Raw genomic sequence first — 15,196 nt, forward strand, 5'->3', positions numbered from 1 at the left:
TCTCGAGCGCGTGGTTCAGTGGGGGAAGATGTGGCTGGTTACCTTTTAATGCATCCAAAACCAAACTCCTATCCTTACATCATCAACGCTCTGATCCTCACCTGGCATCAATTGTGATGGATGGCTCTCGTCTGGGTGAGGCCCCGTGTTTTGACAAGCTTCTGGGTTTGACCTTTACTCCTGATCTGAAATGGAACACGTACTTCAAGTCTGTTGCCAAGGTTGCTGGAAAGATGGTGGGATCCTTCTACCGCTCCAGAAGATATCTCACTACTGATGCAATTCTCTATCTATATAAAAGCCAAGTACATCTAAGGATGGAATACTGTTGCCATATCTGGGCAGGAGCTGCTAAAAACAGCCTATCCTGCCTTGACAGAGTACAAAATAGACTTTGTGGCTTAGTGGGGGATGCCCTTTTCTCTACCTTGCAACCTCTCTCCCACAGAAGAGATGTTGCGAACCTATCCTTGTTTTATCGTTATTTCCATGGCAGGTGCTCGTCTGAACTCCAATCTCTGGTCCCCCCTCGCCAATCTTTCACAAAAAAACACCTGTCTAGCCGAATCCACTGTGAAAAATTTCCCCCACTCTTTATCTGTACCTAAATCAAAATGTAGATTCCATGAACAAAGCTTCTTTCTTAGAACTGCATGCCTGTGGAACTCTGTTCCGTCTGTCTGCTTCTCACCGGACTACAACTTGGATGTCTTCAAGTCCAACGTTAACAAATTCCTAATGAACCGCCCCCTTAAGTAAACACTTCATCAAATCTTCACATTAACCTAATGTACTTGCAATAACCCTTATCCCTGAGTGGCTTCCGGGCCTTGATAAGTGGTGATCACTATGTAAAAAAAAAAAAAAAAAAAAAAAAAAAAGCCAGTGAAGGCCGAGCCGAGAGCAAATATGTTCTCCAGCCAAGACTCTTACCTGACAACCATTATGTAAATATACTGTGAATATACTTTTTCTAGATAGATAGAATGGATAGATAGATAGATAGAATGGATAGATAGTGTTGTGGTGGCACCCACTCATTTACATATATGGATAATGTTACACATAAAAAACAAGACTCGGTTAGTCTGAGTGTGTGTTAACCAGAAGCAACTGAATGCCGAGCCGAGAGCAGATATGTTCTCCAGCCAAGACTCTCTTACCTGACAACCATTATGTAAATATACTTTTCCTAATACACTTCTTATTGATCTTTGTTTGTTGAGTCTTCATTTGTATTGCCTTATACGTTATTTGGTTCAACCTGCAACATAACAGTTGGCGACAAAGATGAACGTCAAACATAACAATAATCATCGACTATTATAATAGTTTTTGGTGTTTTCCAGTTGACTAACAACATAATACACTATGATACTATTCTCCCAGGCATTATTCCCACCACCACCACGCTTTGGATTAGTGTAAAATGTTTGTTTGTCATACTATCTTATCAGGAATTACATCTTTTTTCCATTTTAGGATTGGAGTGTAGTAGTAGTAGTATTGTTTATATTATAATTATTGTTATTTATATTATTACTGTAATCATTATTTTATATTTGTTAGTATTATCTTTGTTAGTATTATCGTTGTTAGTATTATCGTTGTTAGTATTATCGTTGTTAGTATTATCGTTGTTAGTATTATCTATTTTATTTTAAGAAATGGTGGTCAGTTGTTTATCTTTTTTAAAAATAGAACCATTTAATGACAAATTTGAGCATTTAGGCACACAAGGTTTTGTTTCAATGGAGTTTTAGGCAAGTTACAGTAGCAATACACATGAAAAAATTGAAATAGCTTGAAATATTTCAATATTGGTATGCATAGAAAGAGCTTGATGAGCTAAGAAAGAATCTTTTTAAATTTTTAAAATCTAATTAAAATTAAGGAAGTTATGGCTATTTTTGTGCCTCACACATTTGGATATTTTTCCCTCTTTAAGACCATATGCGTTTCGTCACATTTTTTACACTACTTTTTCAGTAAAAATGTCATATCTTTGTTAAAACACAAGACTAAGAAATGAAATTTACCATATAAGTGTATTTTTGTACAAGGAATCAGAATATGCAACTGAAAATCTCCCAAAGTTTATGGTTTCCAAATAATCTGCAGTAAATGTGCATAAATATGCAGCAATTCCTTAAAAATGCCATGTATCCATAAACAGAAAAGAAGTTGGAGAACTCAAAGTTGAATTGTAATGTGCTTTATGTACAAAAAACTTAAATCTAAACATAAGACCATTTAAAAATGAATATATTGCAATATTTCTTTGGTATTATTGTAGATTAACACCTTCTGTTTAACCCCACCCAACTCCTTCTGACCACCCCTCCAAAATGTGATTCTACCTTTTTAGGAAATTATGTATAAAATGCCATGAAAAACTATAATGAAAGATAAACAAATTATTTTAGAATTGAATGTAAAATAAATTCCTATTACAGGTCATTCTAGCATTTTAGGGCAGTTAACTGTTTTTTTTTTCTATGGGAAAACATGCATGCTTTTTTTTTTTTTTTTTTTTTTTAAGATGATTGTGTAGTTTTAAGAGGGTTTGTATTACTATGCACATAGATTCGAAAAAGTTGTCAAAAAACAAATATATAACAAATAAATGTTATCAAAAGCAAGTTACTTTTCTATCTAACTGGATAATTTTTTAGTGTTTTTATTTAATGTAACATGTTTATTCAGCTTGAAAACAGTGTTTACCGATGTTTGGAAAATTTAAAATGGCGCCCGACTCTCTTGAAACGGTAAGTTTAGGGAAAAGAGTTAAAAATAAAAAAGTAGACAAAATACTGCTAGAAACTCGCTCAATATATGTTCCCGTGACATAGGCTGACATATATTCGGTGAATTTTTAACAGTATTTTGTATAGTTGTTTTTTATTTTTAACTCCTTTTCTCAAACTTACCGTGTCAAAGAGAGTCGGGCCGGGCGCCATTTTTAATTTTCCAATACATCGGTAAACACTGTACGTTTTTCGAGCTGAATAAACATGTTACATTAAATAAAAACACTAGGAAATTATCCAGTTAGGTAGAAAAGTAACTTATCTTACCTTTGATAACATTTATTTGTTATATATTTGTTTTTTGACAACTTTTTCGAATCTATGTATAAACGAGATTTTGATACTTATTTTGATTTTGAAAAAATTGTGGCTGTTCGCAGTAAAACATTGTTTTAATTCGCTGTTCAAAACTAATTTAAAGAATAAAAGTGCATGCAAGCTATATATCTACAAAAGTTTATTTTGTTTTTTTAACCATGTTTTTAAATTTGACGAGAAATGTGAGAAATTGCAACAGATTCATAATGCCGAATTGGTTGGGATTGTTATTATACATTCTGAAAACCGAATAGTTCTAAACTAATGTTATTCTGATAACAAAATAGCTTTAATTAAACATAAGAACATTTATATTCATATTTTCATGTTTTTCTTAATTCGTTCTTGAATAAAAATTAAAGAACGCGTGTTTACACTGTGCTATCGCTGATTCTACAGGCTGGAGCTGCTGCTGCTTCTAGTAATACTAACTTCATTTGACCAAATTCGAGAAATAGAAACAATTTTTTTTTTCGGGTAGGTCCTTTTAAATTATCAATTACCGCGGTTCTACTCAACATAAAATAATACTTTTAATTGATAAAGATAGTAAAAAGATTGATTTACTTACTACTGGGTGTCCGAAGAATTTTTTTTCAAAATGTTCGATACTCGTCATATTAAAGTCTTATTTTTAACACGACAAAAAAAGAAATCGTCAAAAATATTTTGGACACTTGACAGTATTAAGATTAACACCTCTTCTGATTGGTTTCCAAATTTCATGACGAAATTCTTCATACAATCACGGTACGGACCTTTAGAAAACGGGGGGGGGGGGTCATTACAAAACCTTACCGAAAACGCCATTTTATGACGTTCACATTTTTATTACTGTATTTGCTTAAAACTCTTAAAATATATAATGTACATTCATATTTATTAATTCATTTGAAAGTATATTCATTTCCGAACAAAACAGTAGTAATTTGAAGACTTGAAGTGCTTTGGTTTAAAAAATATGGCTATTTAAGTAGAACTACCTTGAAATCTGTGATTATCCAAAGCGTTTTTTCGTCCGTGTGTATTACTAGTTACAGAGATCAAAGATGGATATAATTGAAGAAATGGGTTACTGTATTAAAGAGAAACAGAGATAGGTTACATTGGCGGAAAAATTGTGAAAATAAAACTCAGGATAAGAACAGTAGTCGGAATAATCAAGAAAATCCCTCTCTATTGTCTCAAAAATTAAGAAATTTCAATTTTTTTTTTTTTTTTTTTTTTTTTTTTCCCCAGATCACCAACAAAAAAGACATTTTAATGGAAATACAAGTGCTGTTCAGTTTCTTTATTCATCGCGTGAGTAATTTTCTTTTCTTTATTTGTTGTTCAATAATAATCCTTACCGCTGATCTCCCAAATAACCCTGATACATCTTTCTCTTGCCACTATACTGATTTGAGCTATGAAGGCCCTGTTAAGTTTTTCTGCAAGAATCTGTCTTTCAGTAATTTGTAAAAAGAAATCCAGTTAATCTGGGTGACCTTTTTTTTTTTTTTTTTTTTTTTTTTTTTTTTAAATAGCTGTTTCTTTTCTCAACTTATTTTCGAGGAATTAAACTTTTGGATACTTACGCAAATTTTGAACCAAACATATCTAAGCATCCGCTCGGTTTTGCCCAAAACATGTCAATACGTTTTTTTTTTTTTTTTTTTTTTTTTTTTTTTTTTTTATTATAATGTAGGGATTTACTATAATTTTTTTTGTAGATTATGTTTAAACTTTTGAAAATGTTTAACAAATAAAAGAATTTTTTTTTTTTTTTTTTTTAACAAATTATGTATCTTTTCAAATTTTTTTTTTTTTTCCAAATTTTTTTTTTTTTTTTCCAAATTTTTTTTTTTTTTTCCAAATTTTTTTTTTTTTTTCCAAATTTTTTTTTTTTTTTTTCCAAATTTTTTTTTTTTTTTTTTCCAAATTTTTTTTTTTTTTTTTTTTCCAAATTTTTTTTTTTTTCCAAAATTTTTCTTTTCACAGAAAAGTTTCTAAAAAGTTCAAATTTTTTTTCTTTTTTTTTCTTTTTTAAATTTGAAAAGACTTTTGCACCTTCAGCCATATCCGTTGCTTACAGAACCTCTTTTTACAATAATACATTTAACACCATTTGTAATGCAATTCTTTTCTTATTTGGACACAATAACTTCTTTGGTTGTTTGCAGTCGTTTGTCTAACATTAATAAATTCAGAGTGTTTAATAGCCTCCATGCTTTCCGTGTAGCATCTAGTTTTATTTTGGTCCCGCGATTTATCGGAGAGGGACCTATGTTTTCAGTGGCGTCCGTGCATCCATTAATTCGGATGATTGCCAGGTAACCATCCATTAATTATTTGAGGTGTGAAAAGTGAACATGTCATCATTTATAATAACAAAATTTCACTGATGGACAATTTTTAAAGTATCATCAAATAAAACAGAATTAAAAGACAGTAAATATTAACATTCAATATAATTCTATACATAATGACTATTATGCCTATTTTTTTTTAACAATTCCAGCTGCAACTTCATTATAAGTCAATAAAAATGCTTGATATATTCAATGTTGGTAGCGGAAATAAAGTACCAAATTTCATAAACAAATACTAATTTCAAAATCGCATCACAAAAACTATTAAAAGATCTGGAATTTCGCATGCCTAATCAATACATATTGTGGAATGTTATATTTAAATGTTAACTCTTGACACCATTTACTTCCAGAATAGGTCCTGGATATGACCTTTAAACTATATCCAGTGGTGAGACCCCAGTTTGCGGGCTTTGGGGAGTGTGGAGCCACCCTTTAATTACTATTGCTCTCAGGTCCACTCTGACCCGGAGTGGTAGTACCTGTTAGGGCCCCAACTATGGGTTAAATAGAAACCGACTTGAAAACAAATATATTCTATTAAAAAGGTTTTCTTCAAAGTCTTTGGATTCGGCATTAAATAACCCGAAAAGGTTATTTTTGTATTGGCTTTGTTCAAGTTAACGCTGTGATTATTTACAAATGATTTATTTTCGGTTTATGCGGACCGTTCTGCTTTACGTTGAATGCCCAGAAAAGGTCCCTTCTGATTAATGTTTACCAGTTTTAAAATAAGCAAATGAACTTGGCTGTTTTTCGGAATAACAATATTTTTTTATCTAGTAAACATTTCTCAGAAAGGACTTTTTCATGGCATATATGTGAAGCAAAATGATTCGCACAAACCAGAATTTTTTAAAAAGATTCGGTTGAAGAATTTGGGATGCTATAAAATTCCTACCTTAACAACTTACCAATGGGGATCTGTTCAAAAAAAATTGTCCAGTTACTGAACCCTTTCAATTTTGGTGGTGGAAATTGTTGTCTCCCTTTATATTGGCATTAATATGCATATAATTTGTTAAGTTATCTTAACCAGTAAGATAATCCAACTCCGACGGTATGTATATATATATATATATATATATATATATATATATATATATAATTTATTATGGCAGCTAATACATTAATTGAATAAATATGCAATACACTCACGATTAGTTTAACAGTTAACAAACACATAAACATTACGGCGCCATATTGAAAAGAAAAATTCGTTAACTCTGCCTTTTTATAAGGGAGGTAACTTAACAAATTATATGCATATTAATGCCAATATGAAGGGAGACAACTGTACAGAAATAAAGTACCAAATTTCATAAACAAATACTAATTTCAAAATCACATCACAAAAACTATTAAAAGATCTGGAATTTCGCATGCCTAATCAATACATATTGTGGAATGTTATATTTAAATGTCAACTCTTGACACCATTTACTTCTAAAATAGTATACTCAAGAAACTGTAATAATTTCCTGTAGTATTTTTGGTCCCCCGATTTATCGGAGAGAAACCTATGTTTTCAGTGGCATCCGTGCGTCCGTTAGTCTGGACGATTGCCAGATAACCGTCGAAATTTTGCCACAAATTGTATTTCGTTAAATAAATGTGCACAGCAAAAAAAAAAAAAATTTTTTTTATTGAAAATTCCCGTTGCGCCCCCAGGGGCTCAAAAGAGGTCATAAATGCCTCAAAACGGCCAAAAGTGAGAGTTTTGCCCCATAATTTTTAATCCATTCATTAGATTTTTTTAAACTTGGCCAAAATGTGGGCTCATTGTTCTTAATATAAATCCAGTATGAGTGATACTGGCAAAATTCTGGTTCGCGTTCCAGGGGACTTTCAGTGCCAAAAACGCCCCTTTTTGTGGTTCTTTTCATATTTCTCAACCAAAACTTGATATGACTGACTATACAGTGGGTTTTTCACGGTGGTCAACTCAAATATTAAGTGTTAAGCCTGAAACTGCACAGTTATCCATTTACACTGGGATTCGGCATCCCCAGAGGTTCAAAAGAGGTAAATTTAATGCCCCAAAATGGCCAAAAATGACACTTTTGCCCCATAGCGTTTGATCCATCTGTTAGATTTTCCTGAAACTTGGCCAAAATGTGGAGGCCCATTGTTCTTAATATAAATTAAGTATGGGTGACCTGGCTAAAAAAACGTACCTTTTTGGAGCTCTTTTTTCATATTACTCCAAAATTTGATATGTATGTCTATATAGTAGTTTTCCATGGTGCTGAATTCAAATATACATGTGTTAAGACATGAAGCTGCACTGTTTGTCCATTTTCACTGGGATTCAGTGTTCCCAGGAGCTCGAAAGGGGTCACAAATGCCCCAAAATTGCAAAAAACTGACACATTTTACCCCATAAATTTTGCTCCATCCATTAGATTTTTCTGAAATTTGGCGAAAATGTGAAGGCAACGTTGGCCCTTCACACTTCTCACATTCATCATTTCTTCACTATTTTTTTGTGGCGTCATCTCGCATGCAGCACCAGAGGGTGACCAAGCACACGCGCCTTATTTTTATTCTTTTTCAGTATTTATCTGAAAGTCGTATGCTTGTTGCTTGGCGTCTTACGTCAAATTACAAATGACGTCATGTTCTTGGAAAAACTGAGTGGCACCCAGATATGTCTGGTTCAAAATCTGCACAAGTACAACTTTTGCTTGGTTCCTTTTATTAGCAATCTACCAGCAAGGTTGATTGAATTGCCCGGAATACATAATATCATCACATTATTTTCATGTTTTTATTTGTTTTTAATTCTATTTTTCATTTTTTTATTTGAATAGAATCGCAGAAAGTATCGTCACAATCTCCGCAGATTTATAATGGTGGTGGCCCACGATATCTAACGCTAGCTCCCAAGGTTCGTGTAAACAATGGTTCCAGCGTGCGAAATGTCAGTTTGTCTCGGAATAAATTATACAGTTTACCATGTCATACAAAAGTGCGGAATGATGTCTGCAATGTTGTGTTGCAGAAACCTCACATGAACACAGCAGCTCAGGTATGAGCCCCCTCTTTATTTCTCTTTCTCCTCCTCGTTTTTCTTGCCCTGATCCTTTTTTCCTTGTTTTTTTTCTGCTTTCAATTCGTCGTCCTCCCCCTCCTCCTTCTCCTCCTCCCCCTCCTCCTTCTCCTCCTCCTTCTCCTCCCCCTTCTCCTCCCCCTCCTCCTTCTCCTCCCCCTCCCCCTCCTCTCCTCCTTCTCCTCCTCCTTCTCCTCCCCCTTCTCCTCCCCCTCCCCCTCCCCCTCCTCGTCCCCCTCCCCCTCCTCGTCCCCCTCCCCCTCCTCGTCCTCCTCTCCTTCTCCTCCCCCTCCTCGTCCTCCTCTCCTTCTCCTCCCCCTCCTCGTCCTCCTCTCCTTCTCCTTCTCTCCTTCTCCTCCTCTCCTTCTCCTCCTCTCCTTCTCCCCCTCCTCTCCTTCTCCCCCTCCTCTCCTCCCCCTCCTCTCCTTCTCCCCCTCCTCTCCTTCTCCCCCTCCTCTCCTTCTCCCCCTCCTCTCCTTCTCCCCCTCCTCTCCTTCTCCCCCTTCCCCTCCCTCTTCTCCCCTCCCCCTCCCTCTTCTCACCTCCCCCTCCCTCTTCTCCCCTCCCCCTCCCCTCCATCTTCTCCTCTTCTCCCCTCCCCCTCCCCTCCATCTTCTCCTCTTCTCCTCCCCTCCCCTCCATCTTCTCCTCTTCTCCCCCCTCCCCTCCATCTTCTCCTCCCCTCCCCTCCATCTTCTCCTCCCCTCCCCTCCATCTTCTCCTCCCCTCCCCTCCATCTTCTCCTCCCCTCCCCTCCATCTTCTCCTCCCCTCCCCTCCATCTTCTCCTCCTCCTCCCCTCCATCTTCTCCTCCTCCTCATCTCCATCTTCTCCTCCTCCTCTCCATCTTCTCCTCCTCCTTCTCTCCATCTTCTCCTTCTCCTTCTCTCCTCCTTCTCCTTCTCTCCTCCTTCTCCTTCATCTCCTCCTCTTCCATCTCCTCCTCTCCTCCTTTTTTTCTTACCATTCGTCTTCTTTACCCCCACCCTCCTCCTCTATATTTACTACTTATCTTTCCAAAAAAAAAAAAAAAAAAAATTTTTTCCTTTTTTCTTTCAGTGTGTACGACTTGAAGAGAAAGAGCGATATCGTCGACTCATTCAACAGTTCAGTCGGACGGATTCAATGCACAAAGAAAAAGACTTTCCTTCAATCCCTTGCCAAACTTCCACGTGAGTATGACCACCATTTTGTCAACGTCTTGTTATATTTCCTTTCCTTTAACCATACAAGTTTTGTACAACTGTTTTTGTGTACGTAATTTCTTAGCCTCTTCATATGTGTGAGAGAACTAACACGTGTAACATCACACGGATAAAAAGCCAGTGTGGGTTAGTCATACTGAGAAGATCTTATTTGGGTTGTGCTTTTTAATATTTAGTCAAGGTTTACTTGTTGTGAAAAGTATCCTTATGAGATTGTTCTGACAAACTCCTGTACAGAGAGACTTCCAACGTAGACCCTCATTACCATGTCTCCTTCTCCAACGTTGCAAGGTAGACGACAATGTGTTGTGGACAAAGTCCCTGCGGAAAGGCATGTAAAGCTCCCTTGATGTGCACCTCGATAAGTCCCTGGCTAGAGCAGGCAATCAATCGACTTGATTTTAAAAAAATTGACAATTTCACCGATTTCGATGACGATAAAAATGTAAGAGTGTGAAACATTTGTTGATCATCATTCAATCCCAGGCAACGTCGGGTTTCCCTGCTAGTTGTAGAACAATCTGAGTTGAATGTTACTTAAATGTCTGTCCGCGTCACTTATTTTAATAGGAAGTAATCATGTGAACACACCGGATACAGTGTAATCATGTGAACACACCGGATCCTCGTTAGATCACTGAAGTTAAGCAACGTTGAGTCTGGTCAGCACTAAAATGGGTGACCATTTGGGAATACCTGGTGCTGTATGTGCTCTCTGCTTATCTCGGCATTGTTTTCAGTTGTCATGGACTTCCTCTTGCCACTGGAATCAGGCAATTCTGATTCAGGAGAGATTTTTTTGTGGATTGCGCAACCCTTGCTTCACAATTACATATGCAGACACTCTTACAGGGGGTAGCCATTGTCTCTCGAGACATTTTTTAATAGATACACAGTAACTTATAATACAATGAAGACATTGCCAAGGCTGCTGCAAAGAATGTGGTCTCTCTCCCTACCGTTCTAGAGAATTATTCACACCAGAGAGCCACCATTCGCCCATGCATGGAATATTGTCCGCCACATCTGGGTTGGTGCATCCATTGCTAGTCTCACTCATTCTTATGACAGTTAAAGATTAGATATACAGCATCATCACATTTGATACTTTGGTTCTCGTTAGATCACTGAAGTTAAGCAACGTTGAGTCTGGTCAGTACTAAAATGGGTGACCATTTGGGAATACCAGGTGCTGTATGTGCTCTCTCCGCTTATCTCGGCATTGTTTCCAGTTGTTATGGACTTCCTCTTGCCACTGGATTCAAGCAGTGCCCACAACTGTTGCCTTAGTTACCCTTACAGGGGGTATCCATTGTCTTTCAAAACTGAATGGAGGCATCAATCGAAATATTTAACTTAGATAACCATAACTTATGTCTTTTTTTTTTTTAAAGAACGAAAAACATTCACGTATGACTTTTGTTTTAATGATTTATTATATTATTTTCTTATATTATTATTATATATCATTGACTGATTTTTATGAAATTCACACAGAGATACTTTATATGCCTAGCAGTGTTTTTAGATAGGTTTTGTAGGACTTTTGCTTTATTGATTACTCATTTATTGATTACTCATTCCTTGATTACTCATTCCTTGATTACTCATTCCTTTATTACTCATAAAGAGTTTGCATTTTTTTTTTTTTTTTTTTTTCTGGAAAAAGTTTTGTGTTTTTCAAAAAATCATTTTTTCTTTTTTTTTTTTATTAGAATCTTTTTTTTTAATTAAATACTTTAAAAAAATTTTTAATACTTTTAATTAATCTTTTTCTTTAATTTGATATTTTCTTAAGTAAATAATATTTTTTACTTATATATATATTTTTAATTAGATATTTTTTCCTTTTTTAATTTTTGTTTTAATTAGATAACTTTTTTTTTTTTAAATTAGATAACTAGTGAGACTTGTGGAAATTCCACAGGGGACTAATTCATATGCAATATATTGATGTAGGTATTCTGTAGATATTCAACGTAAATAGACGCTCTGATATTATTGTAGCTCTTTTGTTAAAACTGCAAAAGCTAGCAGGGACGCCCGGCGTAGCCAGGTCGTAAAATACGCTTAAATATATTTTAATTCTTTCAAGTTTTCATATATATTATTATAAAGTTAATGTTCTATCGATTTTTATATCTATGAAAGTGTCTGTCCGTCCGTGTGTGTGTCTGTCTGTGTACATTTCCCTACACAATAACTCTGTCTATAATAATCTCAGTCTACAGACTCGAAATTTGACATACAGGGCAGTGAGATTTGGGAAAATCTTTGTAATCCGTTTTCAGCCAGTAATTTGGCTGTTAAGGGGTCAAAGTTCAACGATTTGACCTTTGAGAACTCTATCAAACTCCTCCACCAATTTTGGGTATAAACAATTGAAATTTTAGATATAGGTTCTTCAAACATGGATCTAACTTAATAACTTAATTTGAGCCCAAAACAAATGTTATGGGGTCGTAATAGGGGTCAAAGTTAATCGGTTTAGGGCGAAAATTTGAGCTACCAATATATAAATGTATGTTTGCATGTCTGCCTAAAACTTTCAACAGGGGTGACGGATTTTCACAAGATCAGTATCGTTTTGAGGCTCGACCCTTCAGACGACAAATACCGAAAAATTGGCTAAAATATTTTCAAAAGTCATCTGCTGTTTTCGATTGTCTAGCCTTAATTTAAACCTACGTCACTTCCGGTTTGGCGATGATCATAACAGCAAAGATGTCACATTTTTTTACACGTTTTTTTCCTCCTTCGCGGTATGGGTTTGAGCCTGCCTTCCTATTACCACTTTTTTTTTTTTTTTTTTTTTCTCCCTTGCTCAACACACACCTCCAAACACCCAGGCAATACCGGGCTAAAATGCTAGTATTATAAAGTTGCAATTTCAAAAAAAAAAATATATATGATTTCAGTTCATTAGCTTGAATCAAAACCGCATCCCAAACTTATATATATATATATATATATATATATATATATATATATATATATAACTTTAGTTCCTTCAGCTATAATCCAAACCAAATGAAGAATTCTTGATAAAATTATTTATGAAAAAAACGTACATTACTAAGGGGCCATCAGCTAAAACCGAAGTAAAGGGTTATGAAGAATTGATAAAATTATTTTAAAAAAATAGATTATTGGAATGCCATTAACTATAATGGAAACCAAAACTTATGAGGAGTTCTTGGTAAAATTATTTATGACAAGAAATGGAAGTACATAACAATTAAACGACCCGGATGTAAGCGTGACATAGGAAAGAGCACACACGCTATCGTATTAATAGATTTTTTTTCTTTTTTATTTAGATAATATTTTCATTTTTTTAATGAGATCCATTTCTTTTTTGTTTGTGTGTTTCTTGACTTATTTGAATTTTTGTTCCACTTTCGTTTTTCTTTTTTATGTTGCTTTTTGAAAAGAAGTTCATCGGTTGCAAGCCAAGAGAGTAAAAGTGAAGAAGGGCTGAAAATTGATCTACCTCCGATGGTGACAGTTGCTTCCAACGAGTCTTCGTTATCAGAAATGCCATTGCCAAAACACAGAATTGTATTTTCAGATAAAAGTAAGTGATTTTTTTACTTTGAAAAAATGTTTTTAAATTTTTAATTTCTTTTTAGTCGTGTGCAAGCGACTCTATAAGTCACTCCGTCAGTCGATCTGTCCGTAACACTTTTTTGCTTGGCCTTTTTGGTTAAGATCAAAGGTCTGTTGTTAATACATGCTGTTCTTAGCTTTTTAAGCTTTTCTTGGCCTTTTGGCGAAGATCAAAGTGTAGTATCTTTTTTATTTTATTAAGATTATCTTTTTTGTATTTTTTGATATAAATAAAATGTTTTAAAATTGGGCTTAAGTAGGCACCCCCTCTCCTCCCACCACCCCCACATAAATACAAATTTAAAGGGGTAACCATGATAAAACAGGCTGGCCGAGAGAAAAATCATTTAAAATGTACAACAGAGACAAGATGGATCAATCCCCCCCCCCCCTTCTTTTTGAGTTGGTCTTGTGCCTAAGTTTTTTGTTCATTTTCCCGATTGTATCTTTTTCCTGTGAATAAAAAATTTAATATCTCAAAGTGTAGTATCTGTTCCGGCATATACTGCAAGTAAAGACCATATGTGGGGGGAAATCCCACATATAAGACCTCGGTCAATGTAGGGGCAACCCTTCATACCAATTGTCACTATCCAGCTCCCCTACTCCTCGAGGAGTTGGTCCTCATTCCCCTTCACTCCTCACATTAAAAATCGGCCTTGTGCCTAATTTGCTCGGTGGGGGAGCAAATAAATACCCTTTTCTTGGTCTTTTGGCCAAGATCAAAGTGTAGCATCTGTTCTTACTACATGCTGTACTTATGTTTGTAACTTTGTGATATAAAGTGGGGGATCACTTTTGTGTATTAATTTAATGTAAAATGATCACCCACTTTATGAGTCAGTTTCAAAGCCATTACAATCATTCTCCAGATCATTCAAGTTGTTTTTGAAGGATTCCAGTTATTTTTACGCATTCAAGTCATTCTTAAGGTCATTCAATTCATCCTTAAGTTCATTAAAGTCATTCTAAGTCATTTACTTTTTATTTATTTAAGTCATTTCAGCTCATTTTTCGGTCATTTTAGTTTATCTTTAAGAATTTCATGTCAATCCCACATTCACACATTCATTCATTACACGAGAGCACGCAACTAATGGCTATCGGCCTTGTTTTAGTAAAGCCAGCTATTAAGGGAGATAATTGATGATAAACTTATTCCCACTACCACCCACAGGTGACAACCTTTGAAACTGCTTTTTTGGTAGTCTCGGTCCAACCCTAACCCTAAAAAAAAACTTTGTATTTATTTAAAACAAAAAAATTTTAATCTTCATGAAAACTTATGGTAGGCTGTTGTTATATTTTTTGTTTTTTTTGTTTTTTTTTCCAATTTTTTATTTCATTGTAATTATTAGTGTTGGGACGATTAATTGGAATCTGAAAGTATCTTGTACCTCTATAAAGCCACCATTCGCCCATGTATGGAGTATTGTTGTCATATTTGAGCTGGTGCATCTGCTACTAGTCTCTCACTCCTAGACTAGGTTCAAAAGAGAGTCGCCAACCTGATTGGTCCTGAACTGTCATCTAAGCTTCAGCCTCTGTCCCATTGACGAAATGTAGCATCCCTCTGCCTGTTCTACAAATACTTTAACGATGAATGCTCTGACGAACCGCAAGCACTTGTACCCCCTCAACGTAAATACCCCGGACAAACCCGACAAGCAGCTAAATCCCACCCTCACACAGTAGAGATCCCTAGATGTAAGAGAGCTTTCTACTCCAGGAGTTTTTTCCCAAAACTGCTAGACTTTGGAATTCCCTTCCGGGTTCCTGCTTCCCCAACTGTACTGACATGCAGAAGTTCAAGTATAACGTGAACCGACATCTTGCTGCCCAACTCCCCTG

General features: G+C 35.3%; 1 protein-coding gene and 2 pseudogenes across 6 annotated transcripts in view; all 3 read left to right on the forward strand.

Annotated features, from left to right (window-relative positions):
• Window positions 1-15,196, forward strand: part of LOC145263630 (uncharacterized) — an 89,980-nt gene that overhangs the window by 32,348 nt on the left and 42,436 nt on the right. For 3 of the 6 annotated variants that reach the window (XM_080120476.1, XM_080120478.1, XM_080120480.1), the window contains 4 exons: window positions 4,368-4,430; window positions 8,293-8,510; window positions 9,591-9,703; window positions 13,171-13,313. In XM_080120476.1, coding sequence (XP_079976602.1) covers window positions 4,368-4,430; window positions 8,293-8,510; window positions 9,591-9,703; window positions 13,171-13,313 — 537 coding nt within the window. The remainder of the gene's footprint in view (window positions 1-4,367; window positions 4,431-8,292; window positions 8,511-9,590; window positions 9,704-13,170; window positions 13,314-15,196) is intronic. The other 3 variants (XM_080120479.1, XM_080120477.1, XM_080120481.1) reach the window with 1 other exon arrangement.
• On the forward strand, window positions 10,819-10,937 carry LOC145263974 (5S ribosomal RNA; annotated as a pseudogene).
• LOC145264042 (U2 spliceosomal RNA) lies at window positions 14,041-14,178 on the forward strand (annotated as a pseudogene).

Source organism: Euprymna scolopes, chromosome 39 (assembly GCF_053919585.1).
Source record: "Euprymna scolopes isolate OS-2025 chromosome 39, ASM5391958v1, whole genome shotgun sequence".
Lineage (NCBI taxonomy): Eukaryota > Metazoa > Mollusca > Cephalopoda > Sepiida > Sepiolidae > Euprymna > Euprymna scolopes.